Source organism: Somniosus microcephalus, chromosome 31 (assembly GCF_052327205.1).
Source record: "Somniosus microcephalus isolate GS21.2 chromosome 31, FLI_Smic_1.0, whole genome shotgun sequence".
Classification (NCBI taxonomy): Eukaryota; Metazoa; Chordata; class Chondrichthyes; order Squaliformes; family Somniosidae; genus Somniosus; species Somniosus microcephalus.
Genome location: NC_141017.1, coordinates 1,339,921 through 1,367,239, shown reverse-complemented (window position 1 = coordinate 1,367,239; position 27,319 = coordinate 1,339,921). Strand labels below are relative to the sequence as shown.

General features: G+C 50.3%; 1 protein-coding gene across 6 annotated transcripts in view; it reads left to right on the top strand.

Annotated features, from left to right (window-relative positions):
* LOC147097527 (NACHT, LRR and PYD domains-containing protein 3-like) overlaps nucleotides 1–27,319 on the top strand; it is an 816,941-nt gene that overhangs the window by 12,303 nt on the left and 777,319 nt on the right. For 2 of the 6 annotated variants that reach the window (XM_085971445.1, XM_085971446.1), the window contains exons 3-8: nucleotides 325–491; nucleotides 13,272–13,443; nucleotides 13,545–13,610; nucleotides 17,193–18,948; nucleotides 23,363–23,449; nucleotides 23,576–23,748. In XM_085971445.1, the coding sequence (XP_085827571.1) occupies nucleotides 325–491; nucleotides 13,272–13,443; nucleotides 13,545–13,610; nucleotides 17,193–18,948; nucleotides 23,363–23,449; nucleotides 23,576–23,748 (2,421 nt within the window). Of the gene's footprint in view, nucleotides 1–324; nucleotides 492–13,271; nucleotides 13,444–13,544; nucleotides 13,611–17,192; nucleotides 18,953–23,362; nucleotides 23,450–23,575; nucleotides 23,751–27,319 lie in introns of those variants that run through there. The other 4 variants (XM_085971447.1, XM_085971448.1, XM_085971449.1 and 1 more) reach the window with 4 other exon arrangements.

Sequence of the window (27,319 nt, the reverse complement as noted above, 5' to 3'; positions counted from 1 at the left end):
CCCATCGAGCCTGCACTGACACATATCCCACCCGATCCCCGTAACCCCTACACCAACACATATCCCACCCTATCCGCGTAACCCCACGTATTTAATCCCCCTAACACTAAGGGTCAATTTATCATAGCCAATCAACCTAACCCGCACATCTTTGGACAAATTTGATCGTTTTTTTCCAAGACTATATAAATAGAATTAGTGTATCACTTGCGATGTATTTTGATCTTTTAGAAGAGGTTTGATAATGTGGCTCACAGGCGGAAATGTAGCCGCCTGGATAGAAAATTGCTTGTGTGTTTAGTATTCTCCATTTTCTTGTGCCAGATCCAAACTCTACAATCACTGAGCTCCTAACAAAGTGTGCCGATTACCAGCTGTTCCAGTTGACCAAATTCTACTGGGACAGACTAGAGCAGGCGGTTGAAGGAGGGGTGGACGGAGTCAGCTCACTGTTAACATACGAGAGGCACTTCAGTGGACAAGAACATCGGGTAAGTGGGAGGACACAGCGTCTGAAATATTTCAGTATCACGGAACTGACAGGATATCAGATCTTGGTCTCATAGAATGTTACTGAAAAGAAACAGCAGCAGCTTGTATTTATACAGCGTCTTTAACATAGTCAAACATCCCAAGGGGCTTCACAGGAGCGTTAGCTAATAACATTTGACACCGAGCCACATAGGGAGATATTAGGACAGTTGACCAAAACCTTGCTTAAAGAGGTAGGTTTTAAGGAGCGTCTTAAAGGGCGAGAGCGAGATAGAGGCGGAGAGATTTAGGAAGGGAATTATAGAACTTGGGTTCTTGGCAGCTGAAGGCACGGCCACCAATGGTGGAGCAGTGAAAATTGGGGATGTGGAAAAGGCCAGAATTGGAGGAGTGCCGAGATCTCGGAGGGTTGTGGTGCTGGCGGAGGTTAGAGAGATGGAGAGGGGTGAAACCATCAAGGGGTTTGAAAACCAGGATGGACTATAAACAAAGTGATCTAGAAAGCCTTATGGAATGCATTCCCCACTTAGACTACATTTTATGGCCTGGAGTTTCTCTTAAATTTCCAGCTCAATTCATCCGAAATCGGCCAAGTCAGTGCCAAAGATTGCGGAATTTCAGGTGCAAGTTACGTTCAGCACAAATCCAGTTTCTGTGATATTTTGCCGGTGAGGTGTTGCTGGACCAGGAGCTAGTGCAGGTCAGTGAGCACAGGGGTGATGGACTGGGTGTGAGTTACGATACAGGCAGCAGAGATGTGGAAGAGCTCAAGTCTACGGAGGGTGCAAGGTGGGAGATCAGCCAGGGGTCTAGAGGTAACACAGGCATGGATGAGGGTTTCAGCAGCAGGTGAGCGGAGGCAGGGGCTGAAACAAAGCAAATAGGAAATAGAGAAGAAACTGGAAATCTGAAACAACAACAGAAAACTGGAACAAAGCCAGCGGATTGGTCAGTAACACTGCAGAGAAAGGACAGGGTAACAGTTTGGATATAACCCTTTGTGGACTGAAAACAAAGGGAAGCGATCATTTTAGTGGGACTCTGAAAAGGAGAAACCAGAAAAAATACACAGGTGTTCAGGTGAAGGTCACGAGCTGACTCAGCTGCAATTTACCTCAGGAAAGATTAAAAAAATCTGCGGCTTAAATGAATGAATTTCAAGTAAAAAAAAAAAAGGCCGAAAATGTTAAAATGATGAAACTGTAAAACCCAAATAGCGAAGCTAACGGAAAAACCAGGTCATTCTGCCCATCGTCGCTCTACAGGGTTTTTCCCTCTTCCCCATGAATCATCAGGAGTCAAATATAACTGAGGAGGTGCACAGCCGGCAGCAGCTCCCATTGTGCAACGCCACTCACCCTGAGAACACATCAGGACATTGCCAGCAAGGAGCCCATAATATTCACACACACTTGCCTTTAATCGAATCGAACTAGATAGAAATGGTAATCAGGCAGAGTCTATAACAGGAGGCCAATCTGCAGATACGTACCAAAGTATCCCAACCTCCTGCTCACTGCCTGTTACTGTTAATATCCCACCTAGTCTAATCCCAACCTCCTGCTCACTGCCCATTACTGTTAATATCCCACCTAGTCTAATCCCAACCTCCTGCTCACTGCCCATTACTGCCAATATCCCACCTAGTCTAATTCCAACCTCCTGCTCACTGCCTGTTACTGTTAATATCCCACCTAGTCTAATCCCAACCTCCTGCTCACTGCCCATTACTGCCAATATCCCACCTAGTCTAATTCCAACCTCCTGCTCACTGCCCATTACTGCCAATATCCCACCTAGTCTAATTCCAACCTCCTGCTCACTGCCCATTACTGTTAATATCCCACCTAGCGGGAACGGTAGTGTAGTGGTATGTCACTGGGCTAGTTTTTTAAAAATTCATTGATGGGATGTGGGTGTCGCTGGCTAGGCCTGCATTTAGTGCCCATCCCTAATTGCCCTTGAGAAGATGGTGGTGAGCCGCCGCCTTGAACCGCTGCAGTCCATATGGTGTAGGTACACCCACAATGCTGTTAGGAAGGGAGTTCCAGGATTTTGGCCCAGCGACAGTGAAGGAACGGCGATACAGGTCCAAGTCAGGATGGTGTGTGGCTTGGAGGGGAACTTGTAGGTGGTGATGTTCCCATGCGTCTGCTGCCCTTGTCCTTCTAAGTGGTAGAGGTTGCGGGTTTGGAAGGTGCTGTTGAAGGAGCTTTGGCGAGTTGCTACAGTGCATCTAGTAATCCAGAGGCCTGGACTAATGATCCGGAGACGTGAGTTCAAATCCCACCACGGCAGCTGGGGAATTTAAATTTTTTTAATAAAATAAATCTGGAATAAAAAATGCTAGTATCAGTAATGGTGATCATGGAACTATTGGATTGTTGTAAAAAACCTATCTGGTTCATTCATGTCCTTTTTTTAGGGAAGGAAATCTGCTGTCCTTACCTGGTCTGGCCTATGTGACTCCAGACCAGCAATGTGGTTGACTCTTAACTGCCCTCTGAAATGGCCCAGCAAGTCACTCGGTTGTAACTAACCGCTACGAAACAAAATAATAAGAATGAAGCATGACGGACCACCCGGCATCGACCTCGGCACCAGCTACGGACACGGGACCGCTCACCCAGCCCAGTCAACCCTGCAAAGTCCTCCTCACCAACATCTGGGGACTTGTGCCAAAATTGGGAGAGCTGTCCCACAGACTAGCCAAACAACAGCCTGACATCGTCATACTCACAGAATCATACCTTTCAGCCAATGTCCCAAACTCCTCCACCACCATCTCTGGGTATGTCCTGTCCCACCGGCAGGACAGACCCACCAGGGGTGGCGACACAGTGGTATACAGTTGGGAAGGAGTGGCCCTGGGAGTCCTCAACATTGACTCTGGACCCCATGAAGTCTCATGGCTTCAGGTTAAGCATGGGCAAGGAAACCTCCTGCTGATTACCACCTACCGCCCTCCCTCAGCTGATGAATCAGTACTCCTCCGTGTTGAACACCACTTGGAAGAAGCACTGAGTACCAAGGGCACAGAATGTACTCTGGGTGGGGGACTTCAATGTTCATCACCAAGAGTGGCATAGAAACATAGAAGATAGGAGCAGGAGTAGGCCATTCGGCCCCTCGAGCCATTCAATGCGATCATGGCTGATCATCCAAATTCAGTACCTGGTCCCTGCCCTCTCCCCATACCCCTTGATCCCTTTAGCCTTAAGAAATATGTCCAACTCCTTCTTGAATATATTTAATATATTGGCCTCTACTGCCTTCTGTGGTAGAGAATTCCACTCTGGGTGAAGAAATTCCTCCTAATTTCTGTCCTAAATGGCTCAGTAGCACCACTACTGACCGAGCTGGCCGAGTCCTGAAGGACATAACTGCCAGTCTGGGCCTGCGACAGGTGGTGAGAGAACCAACACGAGGGGGAAAACCTGCTTGACATTGTCCTCGCCAATCTACGTGTCACAGATGCATCTGTCCATGACAGTATTGGCAGCAGTGACCACCGCACAGTCATTGTGGAGACGAAGTCCCGTCTTCACACTGAACACCCTCCATCATGTTGTGTGGCACTACCACCGTGCTAAATGGAATAGATTCAGAACAGATCCAGCAGCTCAAAACTGGGCATCCATGAGGTGCTGTGGGCCATCAGCAGCAGAATTATATTACACCACAATCTGTAACCTCATGGCCCAGCATATCCCTCACTCTACCATTACCATCAAGCCAGGGGACCAACCCTGGTTCAACAATGAGTGTAGAAGAGCATGCCAGGAGCAGCGCCAAGCGTACCTAAAAATGAGGTGCCAACCTGGGCAAGCTGCAACACCGAAGCAACTAAAAAGCCGAAGCAGCATGCTATATAGACAGAGCTAAGCGATCCCACAATCAACGGATCAGATCAAAGCTGTGCAGTCCTGCCACATCCAGTCGTGAATGGTGGTGGGCCATTAAACAACTAACGGGAGGAGGAGGCTCCAAGAATATCCCCATCCTCAATGATGGTGGAGCCCAGCACGAGTGTAAAAGACAAGGCTGAAGCGTTTGCAACCATCTTCAGCCAGAAGTGCTGAGTGGATGATCCATATCGGCCTACTCCCGAGGACCCCACCATCACCGAAGCCAATTCGATTCACTCCACGTGATATCAAGAAACGGCTGAGCGCGCTGGATACAGCAAAGGCTATGGGCCCCGACAACATCCCGGCTATCGTGCTGAAGACTTGTGGTCCAGAACTAGCCGCGCCTCTAGCCAAGCTGTTCCAGTACAGTTACAACACTGGCATCTATCAGACAATGTGGAAAACTGCCCAGGTATGTCCTGTCCACAAAAAGCAGGACAAATCCAATCCGCCAATTACCGCCCCATCAGTCTACTCTTATCAGCAAAGTGATGGCAGGTGTCGTCGACAGTGCTATCAAGCATCACTTACTCACCAATAACCTGCTCACTGATGCCCAGTTTGGGTTCCGCCAGGACCACTCAGCTCCTGACCTCATTACAGCCTTAGAGTCATCGAGTAATACAGCACGGATAGAGGCCCTTCGGCCCATCGTGTCCGCGCCGGCCATCAAGCCCTGTCTAATCTAATCCCATATTCCAGCATTTGGCCCGTAGCCTTGTATGCTATGGCATTTCAAGTGCACATCCAAATGCTTCTTAAATGTTGTGAGGGTTTCTGCCTCCACAACCCTTTCAGGCAGTGAGTTCCAGACTCCAACCACCCTCTGGGTGAAAAAGCTCTTTCTCAAATCCCCTCTAAACCTCCTGCCCTTTACCTTGAATCTATGCCCCCTAGCTATTGACCCCTCTACTAAGGGGAAAAAGCTCCTCAGCATCCATCCAATCTATGCCCCTCATAATTTTGTACACCTCCATCATGTCCCCCCTCAGCCTCCTCTGCTCCAAGGAAAACAAACCCAATCTGCCCAGTCTCTCTTCATAGCTGAAGCGCTCCAGCCCTGGTAACATCCTGGTGAACCTCCTCTGCACCCTCTCTAACGCGATCACATCCTTCCTGTAGTGTGGCGACCAGAACTGCACACAGTATTCCAGCTGTGGCCTAACCAGTGTTTTATACAGCTCCATCATAACCTCCTTGCTCTTGCCTTCATTAGCCGAGGCATTGAATATAAGTATCCCATATGCCTTTTTTACCACCTTATCCACCTGTTCCGCCGCCTTCAGGGATCTGTGTACTTGCACACCCAGATCCCTCTGACCCTCCGTCTTGCCTAGGGTCTTTCCATTCATTGTGTATTCCTTTGCCTTGTTAGTCCCCCCCAAAGTGCATCACCTCGCACTTTTCCGGGTTAAATTCCATTTGCCACTGTTCCGCCCATCTGACCAACCCATCTATATCGTCCTGCAGACTGAGGCTACCCTCCTCGCTATTTACCACCCTACCAATTTTTGTATCATCCGCGAACTTACTGATCATACCCTTTACATTCATATCCAAGTCATTAATGTAGACCACAAACAGCAAGGGACCCAGCACCGATCCCTGTGGTACCCCACTGGCAATCTGTGTGTAGAGCCAGATGATGTAGGCGGGGTTTTAAATGAATTTTTTGCATCTGTGTTCACTATGGAGAAAGACGATGCAGACATAGAAATCGGGCAAGGGGGCTGTGACATACTTGAACATATTAGCATCGAGAGGGAGGAGGTGATAGCGGTTTTAGCAGGCCAAAAAGTGGATAAATCCCCAGGCCCGGACGAGATGTATCCCAGGCTGCTGTGGGAGGCAAAGGAGATTGCAGGGGCTCTGACACAAATTTTCAGAACCTCTCTGGCCACAGGGGATGTACCAGAGGACTGGAGAACAGCTAATGTAGTACCATTATACAAGAAGGGTAGCAGGGATAAACCAGGGAATTACAGGCCAGTGAGCCTAACATCTGTGGTAGGGAAATTATTGGAAAAAATTCTGAGGGACAAAATTAGTCTCCACTTGGAGAGGCAAGGATTAATCGGGGATAGTCAGCATAGCTTTGTCAAGGGTAAATCATGTCTGACAAATCTGATTGAATTTTTCGAGGGGGTGACTAGGGGGGTGGATGAGGGAAATGCTGTGGATGTGGTTTACATGGACTTCAGTAAAGCTTTTGACAAAGTCCCGCATAGGAGACTGGTCAAGAAGGTAAGAGCCCATGGGATCCAGGGTGCCTTGGCGCGTTGGATCCTAAACTGGCTGAGTGGCAGGAGGCAGAGGGTGATGGTTGAAGGTTGCTTTTGTGACTGGAAGCCTGTGTCCAGTGGGGTACCTCCGGGATCGGTGCTGGGTCCCTTGTTGTTTGTGATCTACATAAATGATTTGGATGAGAATATAAAAGGTATGATCAGTAAGTTCGCAGATGACACGAAAATTGGTGGGGTGGTAAATTGTGAGGAGGAAAGCCTCAGGCTACAGGACGATATAAACGGGTTGGTCAGATGGGCGGAAAAGTGGCAAATGGAATTTAACCCTGAAAAGTGCGAGGTGATGCATTTTGGACGGACAAATAAGGCAAGGGAATACACAGAGTGGTAGGACCCTAGGAAGTACAGAGGGTCAGCGGGACCTTGGTGTACATGTACATAGATCCCTGAAGGCAGCGGAACAGGTAGATAAGGTGGTTAAAAAGGCATATGGGATACTTGCCTTCATTAGCCGAGGCATAGAATATAAGAGCAGGGAGGTTATGATGGAGCTGTACAAAACGCTGGTGAGGCCACAGCTGGAGTACTGTGTGCAGTTCTGGTCGCCTCACTATAGGAAGGATGTGATTGCTTTGGAGAGGGTGCAGAGAAGATTCACCAGGATGTTACCTGGGATGGAGTGCCTCCGCTATGAAGAGAGGCTGGACAGGCTGGGGTTGTTTTCCTTGGAGCAAAGAAGGCTGAGGGGGGACCTGATTGAGGTGTACAAAATGATGAGGGGCCTAGATAGGGTAGATAAAGAGGAACGTTTCCCCTTAGTAGGGGGGTCAATAACAAGGGGGCATAGATTCAGGGTAAGGGGCAGGAGATTTAGAGGGGATTTGAGGAGGAACTTTTTCACCCAGAGGGTGGTTGGAATGTGGAACTCACTGCCTGAAAGGGTGGTAGAGGCAGGAACCCTCACAACATTCAAGAAGCATTTGGATGAGCACTTGAAATGCCATTGCATACAAGGCTATGGACCAAATGCTGGAAAATGGGATTAGACTGGACAGGGATGGATGGGCGGCGCAGACACGATGGGCCGAAGGGCCTCTTTCTGTGCTGTAAAACTCTATGACTCTGACAGGCTTCCAGTCACAAAAACAACTTTCGACCATCACCCTCTGCCTTCTGCCACTAAGCCAGTTTTGTATCCAATGTGCCAAGGCACCCTGGATTCCATGGGCTCTTACCTTCTTGACCAGTCTCCTGTGCGGGACTTTATCAAAGGCCTTACTGAAATCCATGTATACCACATCCACTGCGTTACCCTCATCCACACACCTAGTCACCACCTCAAAAAATTCAATCAAATTAGTCAGACATGATCTTCCCTTGACAAGGCCACGTTGACTATCCCTGATTAATCCTTGCCTCTCCAAGTGGAGACAAATTTTTGTCCCTCAGGATTTTTTCCAATAATTTTCCTACCACTGATGTTAGGCTCACTGGCCTGTAGTTCCCTGGTTTTTCCCTACTACCCTTCTTGAATAATGGTACTTACATTAGCGGTTCTCCAGTCCTCTGGCACATCCCCTGTGGCCAGAGAGGTTCTGAATATATGTGTTAGAGCCCCCGCAATCTCCTCCTTTGCCTCACACAGCAGCCTGGGATACAATTTCATCCGGGCCTGGGGATTTATCCATTTTTAGGCCAGCTAAAACCGCCAATACCTCCTCCCTCTCGATGTTAATATGTTCGAGCATATCACAGTCCCCCCCGCCCTATTTCTATGTCTACATCGTCCTTCTCCATAGTGAAAACAGATGCAAAAAAATTCATTTAGAACCCCTCCTACATCTTCCGGCTCCACACACAGATTGCCACTTTTGTCCCTAATGGGCCCTATTTTTTTCCCTAGTTATCCTCTTACCCTTAATATACTTATAAAACACCTTCGGATTTTCCTTTATTTTGCTCGCCAGTGTTATTTCATGGCCCCCCCCCCTTGATCTCCTAATTTCTTTTTTTAAGTATCCCCCTGCACTTTTTGTACTCCTCTAGGGCTTCCTCCGTCTTTAGCCTTTTGTATCTACCGAAAGCCCTCCTTTTTTTCCTAATCCATTCTCGTATATCCCTTGACATCCAAGGTTCCCTGTGGTTTTTTGGAACCACCCTTGACCTTTACGGGAAACATGTTGCCATTGTATGATCTCAATCTCCCTTCTGAAAGCCTCCCATTGCTCTGATGCGGATTTTCCTACAAGTAGCTGATCCCAGTCCATTTTGGCCAGATCCTGCCTTATCCTATTAAAATCGGCCTTCCCCCAATTTAGAACCTTTATTTCCGGCCCCATCCCTGTCCTTTTCCATGACCACCTTAAATCTTACCATATCATGGTCACTATCACCAAAGTGCTCACCTACTAGCACTTTTTCCACTTGGCCGGCCACATTCCCTAGAATTAGGTCCAGTACCGCCCCCTCTCTTGTAGGACTTTCTACATGCTGGCTCAAAAAGCTCTCCTGGATGCACTTTAAGAATTCTACACCCTCTGAGCCTTTTCACACTCTGACTATCCCAGTTAATATTGGGGAAGTTGAAATCCCCCATTATTATTACCCTATTATTTGCACATTTCTCTGAGATTTGCCTACATATCCGTTCCTCTATCTCCCCCCTGACTGGAGGCCTATAGTACACTCCCAGCAAAGTGCTTGCCCCCTTTTTGTTTTTAAGCTCCACCCATATGGCCTCATTAGAGGACCCTGCTAATATATCATCCCTCCTTACTGCAGTAATTTGACTCCTTAATTAATATTGCGACACCCCCCTCCTCTTATACCTCCCCCCCCCTCTCGCCTGAAGATTCTGTACCCCGGAATATTGAGCTGCCAGTCTTGCCCTTCCCTCAACCATGTCTCCGTGATAGCAACAATATCATACTCCCATGTGTTTACCAACACCTTCAGTTCATCCACCTTATTTGCAAGACTCCTTGCATTAAAATAGATGCCATCCAGCCTTGCCCTTATATATTTGCCCTGTCTACCAAGCTGACTTGTTTTTTTTCTCTATAATTGGCAGCACATCTCCCCCCCCCCCCCCCCCCACCCTATTTCAGCTCCCCTCTGTATCCCATCCCCCTGCCAAGTTAGTTTAAAACCCCCCCCCCCCCCCCCCCCCCAACAGTGCAAGCAAACCTCCCCGCAAGGATATTTTGTCCCGCTCTGGTTCAGGTGCAACCCGTCCGACTTGTACAAGTCCCACCTTTCCCAGAAGCAGGCCCAGTGATCCAGGAAAGTAAAACCCTCCCCCCTACACCAACTCTTTAGCCACGCATTCATCTGCTCTATCCTCCCATTCCTATACTTACTAGCACGTGGCACTGGGAGTAATCCAGAGATTACAACCTTTGAGGCCTGCTCTTTAATCTGTTACCTAGCTCCCTAAATTCTTGATGCAGGACCTCATCCCTCTTTTTACCTATGTCGTTGGTACCAATGTGGACCACGACCACTGGCTGTTCACCCTCCCCCTCCAGAATGCCCTGCAGCCGCTCGGTGACATCCTTGACCCTGGCACCAGGGAGGCAACAAACCATCCTGGATTCACGTCTACGGCCACAGAAACGCCTATCTGTTCCCCTTACTATAGAATCCCCTACCACTTTTGCTCTCCCACTCTTTTTTCCCCCCTTCCTGGGCAGCAGGAGCACCCCCAGTGCCAGGAAGTTGGCTGCTGCTGCCTTCCCCTGGTGAGTCATCCCCCTCAACAGTATCCAAAGCGGTATACTTGTTTGAAAGGGGGATGTCCGCAGGGGTTCCCTGCACTACCTGCCTGCCTTTGTTGCTCCGCCTGATGGTCACCCCCTGTGCTGCCCTACCCTGAGGCGTGAACAACTCGCTAAACGTGCTATCCACGAGCCTCTCAGCATCGCGCATGCTCCAAAATTCATCCACCCGCAGCTCGAGCGCCGCAATGCGGTCTGCAAGTAGCTGCAGCTGGATGCATTTCCCGCACACATGGTCGTCAGGGACACTGGCAGCGTCCCTGATTTCCCACATGGAGCAAGAGGAGCAGAACACGGGTCTGAGCTCTCCTGCCATGACTTACTCCTTTTAATTAATTAAAAAATTTATTCAATACCCCAGTTACAGGTATACTCTAGGGTGCTTTATTTACCAACTGTCCCCACTACACCAGAGACCCTAGAAATTTAACACCACAGAAGTCAAGCTTGTATTGAAAAGAGAGAAATACTCACCAACCAATCACTTACCTGCTCCCTGGTGACGTCACACACTGATTACTTTTTACCTCTCTCCTCTGCTGTTGATTTGGTGTGCCTCTGCCTTCGCGCCGGTTTTTAAGCCGGGCTCCTCCTCCGCTGCTGCTCTCCCCCGAACTGGTCGGGCCTCTGCCTTCGCGCCGGTTTTTAAGCCGGGCTCCTCCTCCGCTGCTGCTCTCCCCCGAACTGGTCGGGCCTCTGCCTTCGCGCCGGTTTTTAAGTCGGGCTCCTCCTCCGCTGCTGCTCTCCCCCGAACTGGTCGGGCCTCTGCCTTCGCGCCGGTTTTTAAGCCTTGGTCCAAACATGGTCAAGAAGAGCTGAATTCCAGAGGTGAGGCGAGAATGACTGCCCTTGATATCGAGGCAGCATTTGACCGAGTGTGGCATCAAGGAGCCCTAGTAAAACTGAAGTCAATGGGAATCGGGGGGAAAACTCTCGACTGGCTGGAGTCATACCTAGCACAAAGGAAGATAGTTATGGTGGTTGAAGGTCAATCATCACAGCCCAGGACATCGCTGCAGGAGTTCCTCATGGCAGTGTCGTAGGCCCAACATCTTCAGCTGCTTCATCAATGACCTTCCCTCCAACATAAGGTCAGAAATGGGGATGTTCGCTGATGACTGCACAGTGTTCAGTGCCATTCACAACTCCGCAGTTAATGAAGCAGTCCATGCCCGCATGCAACAAGACCTGAACGATGTTCAGGCTTGGTCTGATAAGTGGCAGGTAACATTCGTGCCACAGAAGTGCCAGGCAATTACTATCTTCAACAAGCGAGAGTCTAACCACCTCCCCTTGACATTCAATGGCATTACCATCGCTGAATCCCCCACCATCAACATCCTGGGGGTCACCATTAACCAGAAACTTAACTGGACCAGCCACACACATACTGTGGTAACAAGAGCAGGTCAGAGGCTGGGTATTCTGTGGTGAGTGTCTCACCTCCTGACTCCCCAAAGCCTTTCCAGCATCTACAAGGCACAAGTCAGGAGTGTGATGGAATACTCTCCACTTGCCTGGATGAGTGCAGCTCCAACAACACTCAAGAAGCTCGACACCAGGACAAAGCAGCCCGCTTGATTGGCACCCCACCCACCACCTTAAACGTTCACTCCCTCCACCACCGGCGTACCGTGGCTGCAGTGTGTACCATCTACAAAGATGCACTGTAGCAACTCGCCAAGGCTTCTTCGGCAGCACCTCCCAAACCCGCGACCTCTTCCACCTAGAAGGACACGGGCATCAGGCGCATGGGAACACCACCACCTCCAAGTTCCCCTCCAAGTCACACACCCTCCTGACTTAGAAATATATCGCCGTTCCTTCATTGTCGCTGGGTCAAAATCCTGGAACTCCCTCCCTGTGGGAGTACCTTCACCACGGACTGCAGCAGTTTAAGAAGGTGGTTCACCACCACCTTCTCAAGGGCAACTAGGGATGGGCAATAAATGCTGCCATTCCCAGCGACGCCCTGATCCCATAAACTAAAGTCTAATCCCAACCTCCTGCTCACTGCCCATTACGGTTAATATCCCACCGAGTCTAGTCCCAACATCCTGCTCACTACCCATTACCGTTAATATCCCACCGAGTCTAATCCCAACACCCAGCTCACTACCCATTAGTTAATATCCCACCTAGTCTGATCACAACCTCCTGCTCACTACCCATTACCGTTGATATCTCACCTAGTCTAATCCCAGCCTGTAAGTAGAAGAGGAAATGTCCTGCCCTGTGCTCTTGGTGTGGCATGTCACTCCTTGATGGGGGTGGGGGGGTATCAGGAAATTGAACTCATTCAGTCTGGAAAACTCGTCCTTGCCTTTTTAACCTTCAAACTCAAACATTCCAATGCCCTGCTGGTCAACCTCCAATCCTCTACTCTGCACTTCAGCTCCTCCCACATCCTGCTCAGCTGTCACTCGTGCTCACTCATCTATATTCATTCGCAGTTCTCATGCCACCAGTATAAAATTCCCATGATCCTGTTTAAATCCCTTTTATGGCTTTGTCTCTTCTGATCTCTAAACTACTCAAGATACTCTACAACCTATCCCTGCCCCTATAATTCTCTCTCTTCCTTTCACTGTGGCCTCTTGTGCATCCCCCTCCTCCTTCACCCTACCAGCGGTGTCCGAGCGTTCAATTACCTTGGGATCCGCGCTCTGGATTTTACTGCACAAAACTATTCCTCCCGTGTTCAGTATGGATTAATACCTGGCCTGTGATTACATTCTGGGCACACAATAAAACTTTCAGACCTCATTACTGAACAGTTCTGTTTCGTCTTGTTTTCAGTATTTCTCTTTCACTTTGCTCCTCAATGTATTAATTATTGCTCTTTACAGAAAGTCACTGAGCTCGTGGAGCAGGGAAACAAGGCGGACAGTTCCAAACTTCTCCTAAATCTGGTGATGGAGAAAGGCTCTCGGGCTCGAAGGGTGATGTGGGAATCTTTTGCGAAAATGCGCCATGGGGTACCAAAGTTGGACAAAATACTGAGAGAAATACATGAACTTGGTACGGTAAAATCACTCACTGAATTCAATTTCTGATTTGAACACTGCCGATTTTACTATAATATTGGACACATCTGATTTCATCCTAACTGTTTTAAACAGGTACTGATCCATTTTGTTATATGAACATCGCACAAGGTTTAACCGAATTACCCAGTAACCTGAAAGGTATGTGATGAAATTGAAATTTCAAACTGTTTCAACCACTGCTTACTGCAGCTCTTTGTGTAGAAGTTGGCCAAGTCAGGGCATCCGAAGTTCAAAGGGTGGCGCAAATCACATTCAAGGTTATTTGGATTTAAATTAATCATCAAATCTTCTGCATAAATTGAAGTTACACTTCACTGAGTTTTGCATTATTGGTAAATTTGACAACATTGAGTTACTAGTAAATTTAGCTGCATGTCACAATCGGTTAGGATCCTCCGTAGCTGAGCGGCAGGATCCTGATACACTGTGAAACCCCACACACACCTGGCAGGATCCTGAGACACTGAAACCCCATACACACCTGGCAGGATCCTGAGACACTGTGAAACCCCATACACACCTGGCAGGATCCTGATACACTGAAACCCCATACACACCAGGCAGGATCCTGATACAATGTGAAACCCCATACACACCTGGCAGGATCCTGATACACTGAAACCCCATACACACCAGGCAGGATCCTGATACACTGAAACCCCACACACACCTGGCAGGATCCTGATACACTGAAACCCCATACACACCTGGCAGGATCCTGATACACTGAAACCCCATATACACCAGGCAGGATCCTGATGCACTGAAACCCCATACACACCTGGCAGGATCCTGATTCACTGTGAAACCCCATATACACCAGGCAGGATCCTGATACACTGAAACCCCATACACACCAGGCAGGATCCTGATACACTGAAACCCCATACACACCTGGCAGGATCCTGATTCACTGTGAAACCCCATACACACCTGGCAGGATCCTGATACACTGAAACCCCATACACACCTGGCAGGATCCTGATACACTGAAACCCCATATACACCAGGCAGGATCCTGATACACTGAAACCCCATATACACCAGGCAGGATCCTGATGCACTGAAACCCCATACACACCTGGCAGGATCCTGATACACTGTGAAACCCCATACACACCTGGCAGGATCCTGATACACTGAAACCCCATACACACCAGGCAGGATCCTGATACAATGAAACCCCATACACACCTGGCAGGATCCTGATACACTGAAACCCCATACACACCAGGCAGGATCCTGATTCACTGTGAAACCCCATACACACCTGGCAGGATCCTTATACACTGTGAAACCCCATACACACCTGGCAGGATCCTGATACACTGAAACCCCATACACACCTGGCAGGATCCTGATACACTGAGAAACCCCACACCTGGCAGGACCCTGATTCATTTTCAAGTCTGGAGCCTCTTGCCCATTTACAGTCCAACAGCAACATATTTGTTAATTCCAAAACTGCATTTTCCAAAATTTAGACCAAAATGAAAGGAGGGGTTGGAAGCATTTGCCGAAGAAGTGAAAGCCTCTTCCTATTTTCTGTCTTCAGCTTAAACTGTGAGGGGAGTCATGGTGGTTTCTACTTCTGTTCAGTCACATAACTGAGTTATAGAAACTTATACACCCAGCTGCCGTATGTGTAAAGCCACTGGAAAAACTGTTGGTCTTATCTGAAACACCAGGAACAGGAGAATGTTAATTGGCAGCAAAAGGCCATAAGGCCCAAATAAGCCTGTGTTGGAGCTGTTCCTACCGTGTGCGTGGTGTGTGTGCGTGCGCGCGTCGTTATAAGTTGACTAGTAGTACACACAGTACCCCAGATAACCTGCCCGAGGCCTGCTACAGCAACAGTGGAGCTCCTGTACATTCAGTCTGTCCCTCTCTCAGTGCACACAATACCCAGATAGCAAATATGCGCTAATCCGAGAGAACCAGCATGGATTTCTAACCGGTAAGTCATGTCTAACGAACCTAGTTGAAGTTTTTGAGCAGGTAACTGTAGTGTATGTACCTTGAAGAAGGAACTATATTCTGCAGCCCCTGTATACTGCAGTACCAGTAGTGACCACCCCTGTATATAAGCCTGTGTAGTAACTTTGTATAGTAGTTCCAGTTTTGTCTCCATTCAGTAAACACCTGTTATAACCAACTTCTGCAGTCCATGTCTCAATTACACACGGACATTACAGTAACTACCGTGTTGGATAAGGGAGTGTTTAAGTCCGTTATTTATATGGACTTCTAGAAGGCATTCGACAAGGTTCCGCATAAGAGACTTGGATAGGGAATTGGTTTGGAGGTAGGAGACGGAGTAAGGATAATATGTAATGTACGCAAATTGGCAGGATGTGCCGAGTGGTGTCCCAAGGGGATCTGTGCTGGGTCTCAGCTTTGCACCATATTTATAAATGACTTAGATGAAGGAACAGAGCCCTATCCATGTTTGCTGATGGCACTAAGCTAGGTGGCACAGTAAGGAGTGTAGATGGGAACAGAAAGTTGTAAAGGGACATTGAGTGAGCAAAACTGTGGCAGATGGAGTTCAACATGGGAAGTGTGAGGTCATCGACTTTGGACCCAAGAAAGACCGATCAGATTATTTACGAAATGGTGAGAAGCTAGGAGCTGTGGAGGAGCCGAGAGATTTAGGGGTCCATGTACAGAAATCACTAAAAGCTAGTGGACAGGTTCAAAAACATATCATTAAACAGGCGAATGGAATGTTGGCCTTTATCTCGAGGGGGCTGGAATACAAAGGGGGGGTGGAAGTGATGTCCGTGATATAACGCTCTGGTCAGACCCCATCTGGACACTGCGTTCAGTTCTGGGCACCGCACCTTGGGAAGGAGATATTAGCCTTCGATGGGGGGACAGCACAGATTCGGCAGAATGATACTGGGGATAAAAGGGTTAAATTATGAGGACAGGTTTCATAGACTAGGCTTGTATTCCCTTGAATATAGAAGATTAAGGGGTGATCTAATCGAGGTGTTGAAGGTGATTAAAGGAGTTGATAGTTTCTGTCGATCGACCCTATTTCCTCTGGTGGGGGGAGTCCAGAACAAGGGGGCGTAACCTTAAAATTTGAGCCAGGCCGTTCAGGGGTGATGTCAGGAAGCACTTCTTCACACAAAGGGTAGTAGAAATCTGGAACTCTTTTTCGCCCCCCCCCCCCCCCCCCCCCCAAAAAAGTTGTTGAGGCTGGGGGCCAATTGAAAATGTCAAAACTGAGTGCACAGCATCCCCCCGCCCCCCCCATGGTCTGATAGAATAACAGCAGAACAGCATTCACTCACAGTCCGTCCCTCTCCCAGTGACACGCAATATCCGACTGGCCATTTCTGCATCGTGGCGGTTTCACACATTTACCCACTAGAACCTCTCTTGCTGTACAACCTGATTCATGTGTGGATCTAGAATGAGATGTGAATAATACAGGGCAGCCCAGATAGTGTAACCATCATAGGGAAATAGCACCTTCATCCAACTCTCCAGGTTCAGTAAATGTTGGAATCACCTGAGCGTTTAATGTTTTTTGCAGCCATTGTTCACTTTCAGCTGAGATTCCCATGAACTGAGTTTAATTTCCTACACGTACCTGTTAAAGCTGTGGATTAAATCGTCTCAAGTTTAGTGAACAGCAAGGTGTTATTTCCAAGTCTTTATGTCAGTACAACTAACATTGAAACCACTTTCTGTCTGTTCTAATTGAAGATGTTCAACAGAAACACAAGGAAACACTCCGGGTACAAACTGAAACACTGAGAGTGAACACGATCCTAATAAAGGAGAAGGTTAAGGTTTTCCAGCTGGTTGATCGATACGCTGAGCTAACGGTCATTTCTACTGTTCGAGATCGGACACTTGTAGAACATGAACTGCTGGCAAGAGGCCGAGACCATGAAGAGTCGAGAAAGAAACATCTCCGGAGAGAACTGGAAAAAATCCGAACTGATCAGTTGTTCCAGAGCTGTTTTTGCCAGAGAGGATCCGAATCTGGGAGTTCCAGAGCAGTGAGCGGAGTCCCGGGGATTGGAAAAACAACAATGGTACAAAAGATTGTTTATGACTGGGCCACTGGGAAAATATACCCACACTTTCAATTTGTTTTCAGTTTCAAATTCCGGGATTTGAACGCTGTTAACTGTAGAATAAACCTGAGGAATCTGATACTGTATTTCTATCCTTACTTTGGGAATATTCTGGTAGAGCTGTGGAAGAACCCAGAGGTATTGCTGTTTATATTCGATGGTTTGGATGAATTCAAGGACAGGATCGATTTTGCTGACAATCGGAGAAGTACAGAACCTCAGCACATGTGCACAGATCCCGAAGACTGGTGTGAAGTGTCTGACATTGTGTACAGTTTAATACAGCACAAGCTGCTCCCAGGATGTTCAGTGCTAGTGACCAGCCGCCCCACTGCACTACATTTATTGGAAAAGGCTGAGATCAGTGTCTGGGCTGAAATCCTGGGATTTGTTGGTGAAGAACGGAAGGAATATTTCAACAAGTTTTTTGAGGATCAGGCGGCGGCAGCAGCTGTTTTCAAACACGTGGAAGAGAACGAGATCCTGTACACCATGTGCTACAACCCTTCCTACTGCTGGATTCTCGGTCTGTCACTGGGCCCCTTCTTTACACAAAGAGACAGGAATCAGCAGCAGGTTCCCAAGACCATCACCCAACTATATTCCTACTATATCTACAACATTCTGAAAAACCATGGCCGAGAGGTTGAAAGCCCCCGTGATGTGTTACTGAAGCTTGGTGAGATGGCCTTCACAGGAGTCTCCGAGAAGCACATTCTGTTTAGGAATGGAGATTTGATCAAGTACAATCTGCAACCTTCCCAGTTCCTGTCTGGGTTCATGATGGAACTTCTGGAGAGAGATGAATCTGCCCAGAGCGTGGTGTACACATTCCCGCACCTCACCATCCAAGAGTTTGTAGCCGCACTCGCACAATTCCTGACTCCAGATCCCGAGGACATCTTGAAACTCCTCAGAGAAGCCCACAGCAAGGAAGATGGGCAATTTGAGATATTTCTCCGTTTTGTTGCTGGTCTCTCCTCCCCACAGGCAGCTCGGCCCCTGGAGGAGTTTCTGGGTCCATTTCTTCATCAAACCACCTGCCGAGTGATTGACTGGGTGAAGGAGAAGGTTGAAGGACAGATTGGAAACACAGAGAGTGAAACTGGTAAAAGGGACCTCCTGAACACATTCCACTACCTGTTTGAGTCTCAGAATAAAGCTCTGGCACGGGCCACAGTGGGATCTGTGGAAACACTGACATTTGGGGACATTCTCTCTCAAACCAGTTTGCGACTAACCCCGATTGACTGTGCTGTGCTGTCTCATGTCATTGGACTCTGTGATACAATAAAACGTCTTGATCTACAGAACTGCTACATTGAGTGTGATGGACTCGAGCGGCTTGGACCTGTACTGCACAAATGTCAGGAATTGAGGTAACTGCTTATTTTTGTCTAACTGTTAGTTGAATGTTGAGCAGTCATCGAATGGAGTATTTACTTGTGAAAATAGCAGAACCTCCAGTTTTATAAAGGAGAGACAGAATCAACAGAATATGAAAATAATTAAGGGCTATAATTCCCCAAGGATGTTTGGAATCTTCAGCGGCTCAGCAAGGACCTGGTATTGAGAGAGTCGTCATAAATGATATTAAATCAGGCTGCACAGCCGCAAGAACAAATTATCAAATATAAATGGGCAGAACAGATGAAGTTAATTTGAAAATGTTTTCTACATCTTCCAGGTCATTGGAAACAAGACAAACAGAGTTTAAAATAATGGCCTGTTACTGACTATATTTAACCCAACACCGTGCAGGGAGTGTCGCTTCGGGGTGAAGTTTCCTGGATTGGGGAAAACAAGAATTCCTCCCACTATACATGTTATCAGTTATTCACGTTCCTCTATAATAAGTAAAGAATGGGATGTCAGGATCTTAAATCTGCCGTTTAAAAAGGTTCCAATCTAACGGGTTGTGGGGTATTAGCCCCGGAGTACAGACACACACACCAGCCAGCGGTGGGGCCTCGCACACAGTGGGTGGCTCCTGTGTAAACTGGGGGAAGTGAACCTGGGAATTCCCCATAATCTGCCCCCTTTGTGAGTTCCCGCTCGGGGAGGGAACCTCCAAAAATTCCCCCAAAACTGTCAGGCCTGTTACACCTGAAATAAATGTAGAGGCAGTTTAATGGGAAATAGAGAGGCTCCTTCCTCTACGAATTCGGAGCACTGGGATATTTGCAACTTGGAATGGGGAAAGCATAAACTCTCTTTGTTACATAAAATCCTGGGGGAGCAGTTAGCGCTGTTTCATTACATAACTCCCCCTGAAATATCATACAGATTAATATAATGCACAGAGTACAGCAAATCGCCCATACCATTTAATTCTGGGGAAAGTACCCCATTCCTATATATTCTAATAAAATAAATAGTGTGAAGGATTTGGAAGAGCAAATCCAAGAAAATTTCAGAAAGACATAAAAGGAACAGAGTAGTGATAATGGGGGACTTCAATTATCCCAATATACACTGGGATAGAAACAGTGTAAAGGGCAGAGGGGGGGAGGAATTCCTGAAACATGCACAAGAGAACTTGATCAGTGTGTTTCCAGCCCAGCGAGGAAGGAAGCAGTGCTGGATCTAGTTCTGGGGGAATGAGGTGGGACAAGTGGAGCATGTGTCAGTGGGGGAACATTTGGGAAACAGTGATCATAGTATCATTTAAGTTTTGAGTAGTTAAGCTGAAAATATTTAACTGGAGGAGGGCTAATTTCAGTGAGTTGAAAAGGGATCTGGCCCAGGGGGACTGGAAACATAGATTATCAGATTAACAGTAAATGAGGAATTGAAGGCTTTCAAATAGGAGATAGTAAGAGTACATAATTATACTTGCATAGAAGCTTGGTTAAAGCACAATTGGAGTACTGTGCACAGCTCTAGTCTCCATCTTCTAAAAGCTGTAATGGGCCTGATTTTGCTCTGTGAATGAACAACACCTGCCCTTCATTAAGACTTGCACTTGTCTATAGACTTTCCATGGCATTGGGGACCTGAGTGAAAAGGACATGTAGTTAAACAGCACCTACTGCTGCTGTAAAATCCATCCCCCAGCATTTTATGTAACAGAGTTTATGCTTTCCCCTTTACAAATTTTAAATACCCCAGTCCCTAACCAATCAGATGGAAGAATTGTTAATGAACAGTGCAGAGTCTGAACCAGGAAGTGTCTGTTAGATTATTTAATTCAATGTCAAATCAGGACAAGAAAGCAAAATAAAGAGATGGAACGAAAGATGGAATTAACAGATGAGACAGAAACAAAAGTTTAAAAATGCAATTTAAAAGAAATATCCAACAATGAAAATCTGAACGAATGAGACTCCACACTTCAAGTTAATTTTCAGTGCCAGGGAGGTTGTTTAGCAGTAATTAAGACTTCCCACTCTGTTAAAAGGTTACTTGCTCTGGAATGACTGGATTTCACCTTTTGTGGCGCGTTCAGTCAGTGTCTAAGGCTGGTATCAGTACATGTGAATGGGGAGCCAGTCAGTGTTTGAGGCTGGTATCAGTACATGTGAATGAGGAGCCAGTCAGTGCCTGAGGCTGGTATCAGTACATGTGAATGAGGAGCCAGTCAGTGTCTGAGGCTGGTATCAGTACATGTGAATGAGGAGCCAGTCAGTGTCTGAGGCTGGTATCAGTACATGTGAATGGGGAGCCAGTCAGTGTCTGAGGCTGGTATCAGTACATGTGAATGGGGAGCCAGTCAGTGTCTAAGGCTGGTATCAGTACATGTGAATGAGGAGCCAGTCAGTGCCTGAGGCTGGAATCAGTACATGTGAATGGGGAGCCAGTCAGTGTCTGAGGCTGGTATCAGTACATGTGAATGGGGAGCCAGTCAGTGTCTGAGGCTGGTATCAGTACATGTGAATGGGGAGCCAGTCAGTGTCTAAGGCTGGTATCAGTACATGTGAATGAGGAGCCAGTCAGTGCCTGAGGCTGGAATCAGTACATGTGAATGGGGAGCCAGTCAGTGTCTGAGGCTGGTATCAGTACATGTGAATGGGGAGCCAGTCAGTGTCTGAGGCTGGTATCAGTACATGTGAATGGGGAGCCAGTCAGTGTCTAAGGCTGGTATCAGTACATGTGAATGAGGAGCCAGTCAGTGTCTGAGGCTGGTATCAGTACATGTGAATGAGGAGCCAGTCAGTGTCTGAGGCTGGTATCAGTACATGTGAATGGGGAGCCAGTCAGTGCCTGAGGCTGGTATCAGTACATGTGAATGAGGAGCCAGTCAGTGTCTGAGGCTGGTATCAGTACATGTGAATGGGGAGCCAGTCAGTGTCTGAGGCTGGTATCAGTACATGTGAATGAGGAGCCAGTCAGTGTCTGAGGCTGGTATCAGTACATGTGAATGAGGAGCCAGTCAGTGTCTGAGGCTGGTATCAGTACATGTGAATGGGGAGCCAGTCAGCGAGATGCCGGTTTTCACGCAGCTTATGGAGGAGCGGAGCATCTCAGAAAGCAACTTCCTGATTTACACGTTTAACTGCACAGGTGCGCTCCTGGACGTTGCTGTCCGATTTACACGTAAATAACGCTGAGCGCTGTTAACCTCACTGGTATTTTCACCACAAAACCCAGTCCCTGGAGCCACTGGAGAAGGTGCAAAAAAGATTCACAATGTTGATCCCAGAACCTGAGAGGTTGTAACTATCAGGAAAGATTGAACAGGCTGGAGCTATTTTCTCTAGAAAAGAGAAGGCTGAGGGGTGACCTGATTAGAGGTATACAGTGGTGTTTCCCAGGGGTCAGTATTGAGACCACTGCTCTTACCTGGACTTGGGTATACAGGGCATCATTTCAAAATATGCAGATGACACGAAACTCAGAAATGTGAGGAGGATAGTAACAGACTGCTGAAATGGGCAGACACCTGGCAGATGAAACCTAATGCAGAGAAGAGTGAAGCTTTGCATGTTTGGAAGGAAGAATGAGGAGAGGCAATATAAACTCAATGGTACAATTTCAAAGGGGCACAAATCTTTTAAGGTGGCAGGGCAAGTTGATCAGGCCTTTTTTTTTAAAATACAGGATCCTGGGCTGTATAAATAGAGGCAGCGACTACTAAAGCAAGGAAGTTATGCTGAACCTTTATAAATCACTGGTTAGGCCCCAGCTGAAATATTGTGTTCAATTCTGGGCACCGCACTTTAGGAAGGATGTCGAGGCCTTGGAGAGGGGGCAGAGGAGATTTACTAGAATGGTTCCAGGGATGCGGAACTTCAATTATGTGGAGAGACTACAGGAACTGGGATTGTTCTTCGAGCAAAGGAGGTTAAGAGGAGATTTAATCGAGGTGTTGAAAATGAAGTGTTTTAATACAGCAGATAGGGAGAACTTCCCACTGGCCGGCGTGTCAGTAACCAGAGGACACAGATTTGAAATAACTGGAAATACAACCAGAGGGGAGATGAGTTTGATTTTTACACAGCGAGTTGTTGTGATCTGGAATGCGCTGCCTGAAAGGGCAGTGGAAGCAGATTCAATAGTAACCTTCAAAGGGGAATTGGAGATACATTTGATATGGAGAAAATTGCAGGGCTGTGGGCAAAGAGCAGAGGGGAGTGAGACGAATGGATATCTCTGTTAAAGACCTGACACCGGCACGATGAGTCGAATACCTGTGTATGATTCTGTGATTCTCGATCGGAAGTTGGAACAGAAGGAGGTCAGTGACAGGACATCAGATTACTAACGTCCTGAAGTTGGCTGTGTGTTTCTAAGGGAGAAAAAACAGTGTGAATTCTGGGGTTTTATTGAGTTTGTTCCTCACTCTGTGTTTAGATTGGAGAGCAATAATCTGGGAGATTCAGGAGTGAAGCTACTGTCTGTGGCTCTGAGGAACCCGGACTGTACAATGCAGAAACTGGAGTAAGTACCAGACTGAGATTGTTTTCTAATAACTGGATATGTAATACTGAACACTTATTATCAGTAATAATTTAATTAATAATCACTGGGGGTTTACATTTATTCTCATTATTGTCTCTCCTCCAGGCTGCAATCCAACGGTCTCACTGGTTCTTGTGCCGAGTATCTCGCCTCCGCTCTCTCTACAAATCGCTCATTGACGGTTCTGAGCCTGAGTAATAATAAACTGGGAGATGAAGGCGTGAAACTGCTGTCTGTGGCTCTGAGGAACCCAGACTGTAAAATACAGGCACTGCGGTAAGTACAAGACTCTGACAGTTTTTATATCTGGCACGGGACGTTGTTATTATCAGTAATATTGTTAGTAATAAACACTGAGGCTTTAGATTGATTTATTGTTCTCTCTCTCTCGACCCCGCCCTCTCCCTCTCTCGACCCCGCCCTCTCTCTCTCTCGACCCCGCCCCCTCTCTCTCGACCCCGCCCCCTCTCTCTCTCTCTCGACCCCGCCCCCTCTCTCTCTCGACCCCGCCCCCCTCTCTCTCTCTCGACCCCGCCCTCTCTCTCTCGACCCCGCCCTCTCTCTCTCGACCCCGCCCTCTCTCTCGACCCCGCCCTCTCTCTCTCTCTCGACCCCGCCCTCTCTCTCTCGACCCCGCCCCCTCTCTCTCTCTCGACCCCGCCCTCTCTCTCTCGACCCCGCCCTCTCTCTCTCGACCCCGCCCTCTCTCTCGACCCCGCCCTCTCTCTCTCTCTCGACCCCGCCCTCTCTCTCTCGACCCCGCCCTCTCTCTCACTCTCGACCCCGCCCTCTCTCTCACTCTCGACCCCGCCCTCTCTCTCGACCCCGCCCTCTCTCTCTCTCTCTCTCGACCCCGCCCTCTCTCTCTCTCTCTCGACCCCGCCCTCTCTCTCTCTCTCGACCCCGCCCTCTCTCTCTCTCTCGACCCCGCCCTCTCTCTCGACCCCGCCCTCTCTCTCGACCCCGCCCTCTCTCTCTCTCTCGACCCCGCCCTCTCTCTCTCTCGACCCCGCCCTCTCTCTCTCTCTCGACCCCGCCCTCTCTCTCTCGACCCCGCCCTCTCTCTCTCTCTCGACCCCGCCCTCTCTCTCTCTCTCGACCCCGCCCTCTCTCTCTCTCTCGACCCCGCCCTCTCTCTCTCTCTCGACCCCGCCCTCTCTCTCTCTCTCGACCCCGCCCTCTCTCTCTCTCTCGACCCCGCCCCCTCTCTCTCTCGACCCTGCCCCCTCTCTCTCTCGACCCCGCCCTCTCTCTCTCTCTCGACCCCGCCCTCTCTCTCTCTCTCGACCCCGCCCTCTCTCTCTCTCTCGACCCCGCCCTCTCTCTCTCTCTCGACCCCGCCCTCTCTCTCTCTCTCGACCCCGCCCTCTCTCTCTCGACCCCGCCCTCTCTCTCTCGACCCCGCCCTCTCTCTCTCGACCCCGCCCTCTCTCTCTCGACCCCGCCCTCTCTCTCTCGACCCCGCCCTCTCTCTCTCTCTCGACCCCGCCCTCTCTCTCTCTCTCGACCCCGCCCTCTCTCTCTCTCTCGACCCCGCCCTCTCTCTCTCTCTCGACCCCGCCCTCTCTCTCTCTCTCGACCCCGCCCTCTCTCTCTCTCTCTCGACCCCGCCCTCTCTCTCTCTCTCTCGACCCCGCCCTCTCTCTCTCTCTCTCTCGACCCCGCCCTCTCTCTCTCTCGACCCCGCCCTCTCTCTCTCGACCCCGCCCTCTCTCTCTCTCTCGACCCCGCCCTCTCTCTCTCTCTCGACCCCGCCCTCTCTCTCTCGACCCCGCCCTCTCTCTCGACCCCGCCCTCTCTCTCTCTCTCGACCCCCGCCCTCTCTCTCTCTCTCGACCCCGCCCTCTCTCTCTCTCTCGACCCCGCCCTCTCTCTCTCTCGACCCCGCCCTCTCTCTCTCTCTCGACCCCGCCCTCTCTCTCTCGACCCCGCCCTCTCTCTCTCTCTCGACCCCGCCCTCTCTCTCTCTCTCGACCCCGCCCTCTCTCTCTCTCTCGACCCCGCCCCCTCTCTCGACCCCGCCCCCTCTCTCTCTCGACCCCGCCCCCTCTCTCTCTCGACCCCGCCCCCTCTCTCTCTCGACCCCGCCCCCTCTCTCTCTCGACCCCGCCCCCTCTCTCTCTCGACCCCGCCCCCTCTCTCTCTCGACCCCGCCCCCTCTCTCTCTCGACCCCGCCCCCTCTCTCTCTCGACCCCGCCCCCTCTCTCTCTCGACCCCGCCCCCTCTCTCTCTCGACCCCGCCCCCTCTCTCTCTCGACCCCGCCCCCTCTCTCTCTCGACCCCGCCCCCTCTCTCTCTCGACCCCGCCCCCTCTCTCTCTCGACCCCGCCCCCTCTCTCTCTCGACCCCGCCCCCTCTCTCTCTCGACCCCGCCCCCTCTCTCTCTCGACCCCGCCCCCTCTCTCTCTCGACCCCGCCCCCCCCTCTCTCTCTCTCTCGACCCCGCCCCCCCCTCTCTCTCTCTCTCGACCCCGCCCCCTCTCTCGACCCCGCCCCCCCTCTCGACCCCGCCCCCTCTCTCGACCCCGCCCCCTCTCTCGACCCCGCCCCCTCTCTCGACCCCGCCCCCCCTCTCTCTCTCTCTCCCGCCCCCCCTCTCTCTCTCTCTCCCGCCCCCCCTCTCTCTCTCTCCCGCCCCCCCTCTCTCTCTCTCCCGCCCCCCCTCTCTCTCTCTCCCCCGCCCCCTCTCTCTCTCTCCCCCGCCCCCTCTCTCTCTCTCCCCCGCCCCCTCTCTCTCTCTCCCCCGCCCCCTCTCTCTCTCTCCCCCGCCCCCTCTCTCTCTCTCCCCCGCCCCCTCTCTCTCTCTCCCCCGCCCCCTCTCTCTCTCTCCCCCGCCCCCTCTCTCTCTCTCCCCCGCCCCCTCTCTCTCTCTCCCCCGCCCCCTCTCTCTCTCTCCCCCGCCCCCCTCTCTCTCTCTCCCCCGCCCCCTCTCTCTCTCCCCCGCCCCCTCTCTCTCTCCCCCGCCCCCTCTCTCTCTCCCCCGCCCCCTCTCTCTCTCTCCCCCGCCCCCTCTCTCTCTCTCCCCCGCCCCCTCTCTCTCTCTCCCCCGCCCCCTCTCTCTCTCTCCCCCGCCCCCTCTCTCTCTCTCCCCCGCCCCCTCTCTCTCTCTCCCCCGCCCCCTCTCTCTCTCTCCCCCGCCCCCTCTCTCTCTCGACCCCGCCCCCTCTCTCTCTCGACCCCGCCCCCTCTCTCTCTCGACCCCGCCCCCTCTCTCTCTCGACCCCGCCCCCTCTCTCTCTCGACCCCGCCCCCTCTCTCTCTCGACCCCGCCCCCTCTCTCTCTCGACCCCGCCCCCTCTCTCTCTCGACCCCGCCCCCTCTCTCTCTCGACCCCGCCCCCTCTCTCTCTCGACCCCGCCCCCTCTCTCTCTCGACCCCGCCCCCTCTCTCTCTCGACCCCGCCCCCTCTCTCTCTCGACCCCGCCCCCTCTCTCTCTCGACCCCGCCCCCTCTCTCTCTCGACCCCGCCCCCTCTCTCTCTCGACCCCGCCCCCTCTCTCTCTCGACCCCGCCCCCTCTCTCTCTCGACCCCGCCCCCTCTCTCTCTCGACCCCGCCCCCTCTCTCTCTCGACCCCGCCCCCTCTCTCTCTCGACCCCGCCCCCTCTCTCTCTCGACCCCGCCCCCTCTCTCTCTCGACCCCGCCCCCTCTCTCTCTCGACCCCGCCCCCTCTCTCTCTCGACCCCGCCCCCTCTCTCTCTCGACCCCGCCCCCTCTCTCTCTCGACCCCGCCCCCTCTCTCTCTCGACCCCGCCCCCTCTCTCTCTCGACCCCGCCCCCCTCTCTCTCTCGACCCCGCCCCCTCTCTCTCTCGACCCCGCCCCCCTCTCTCTCTCGACCCCCGCCCC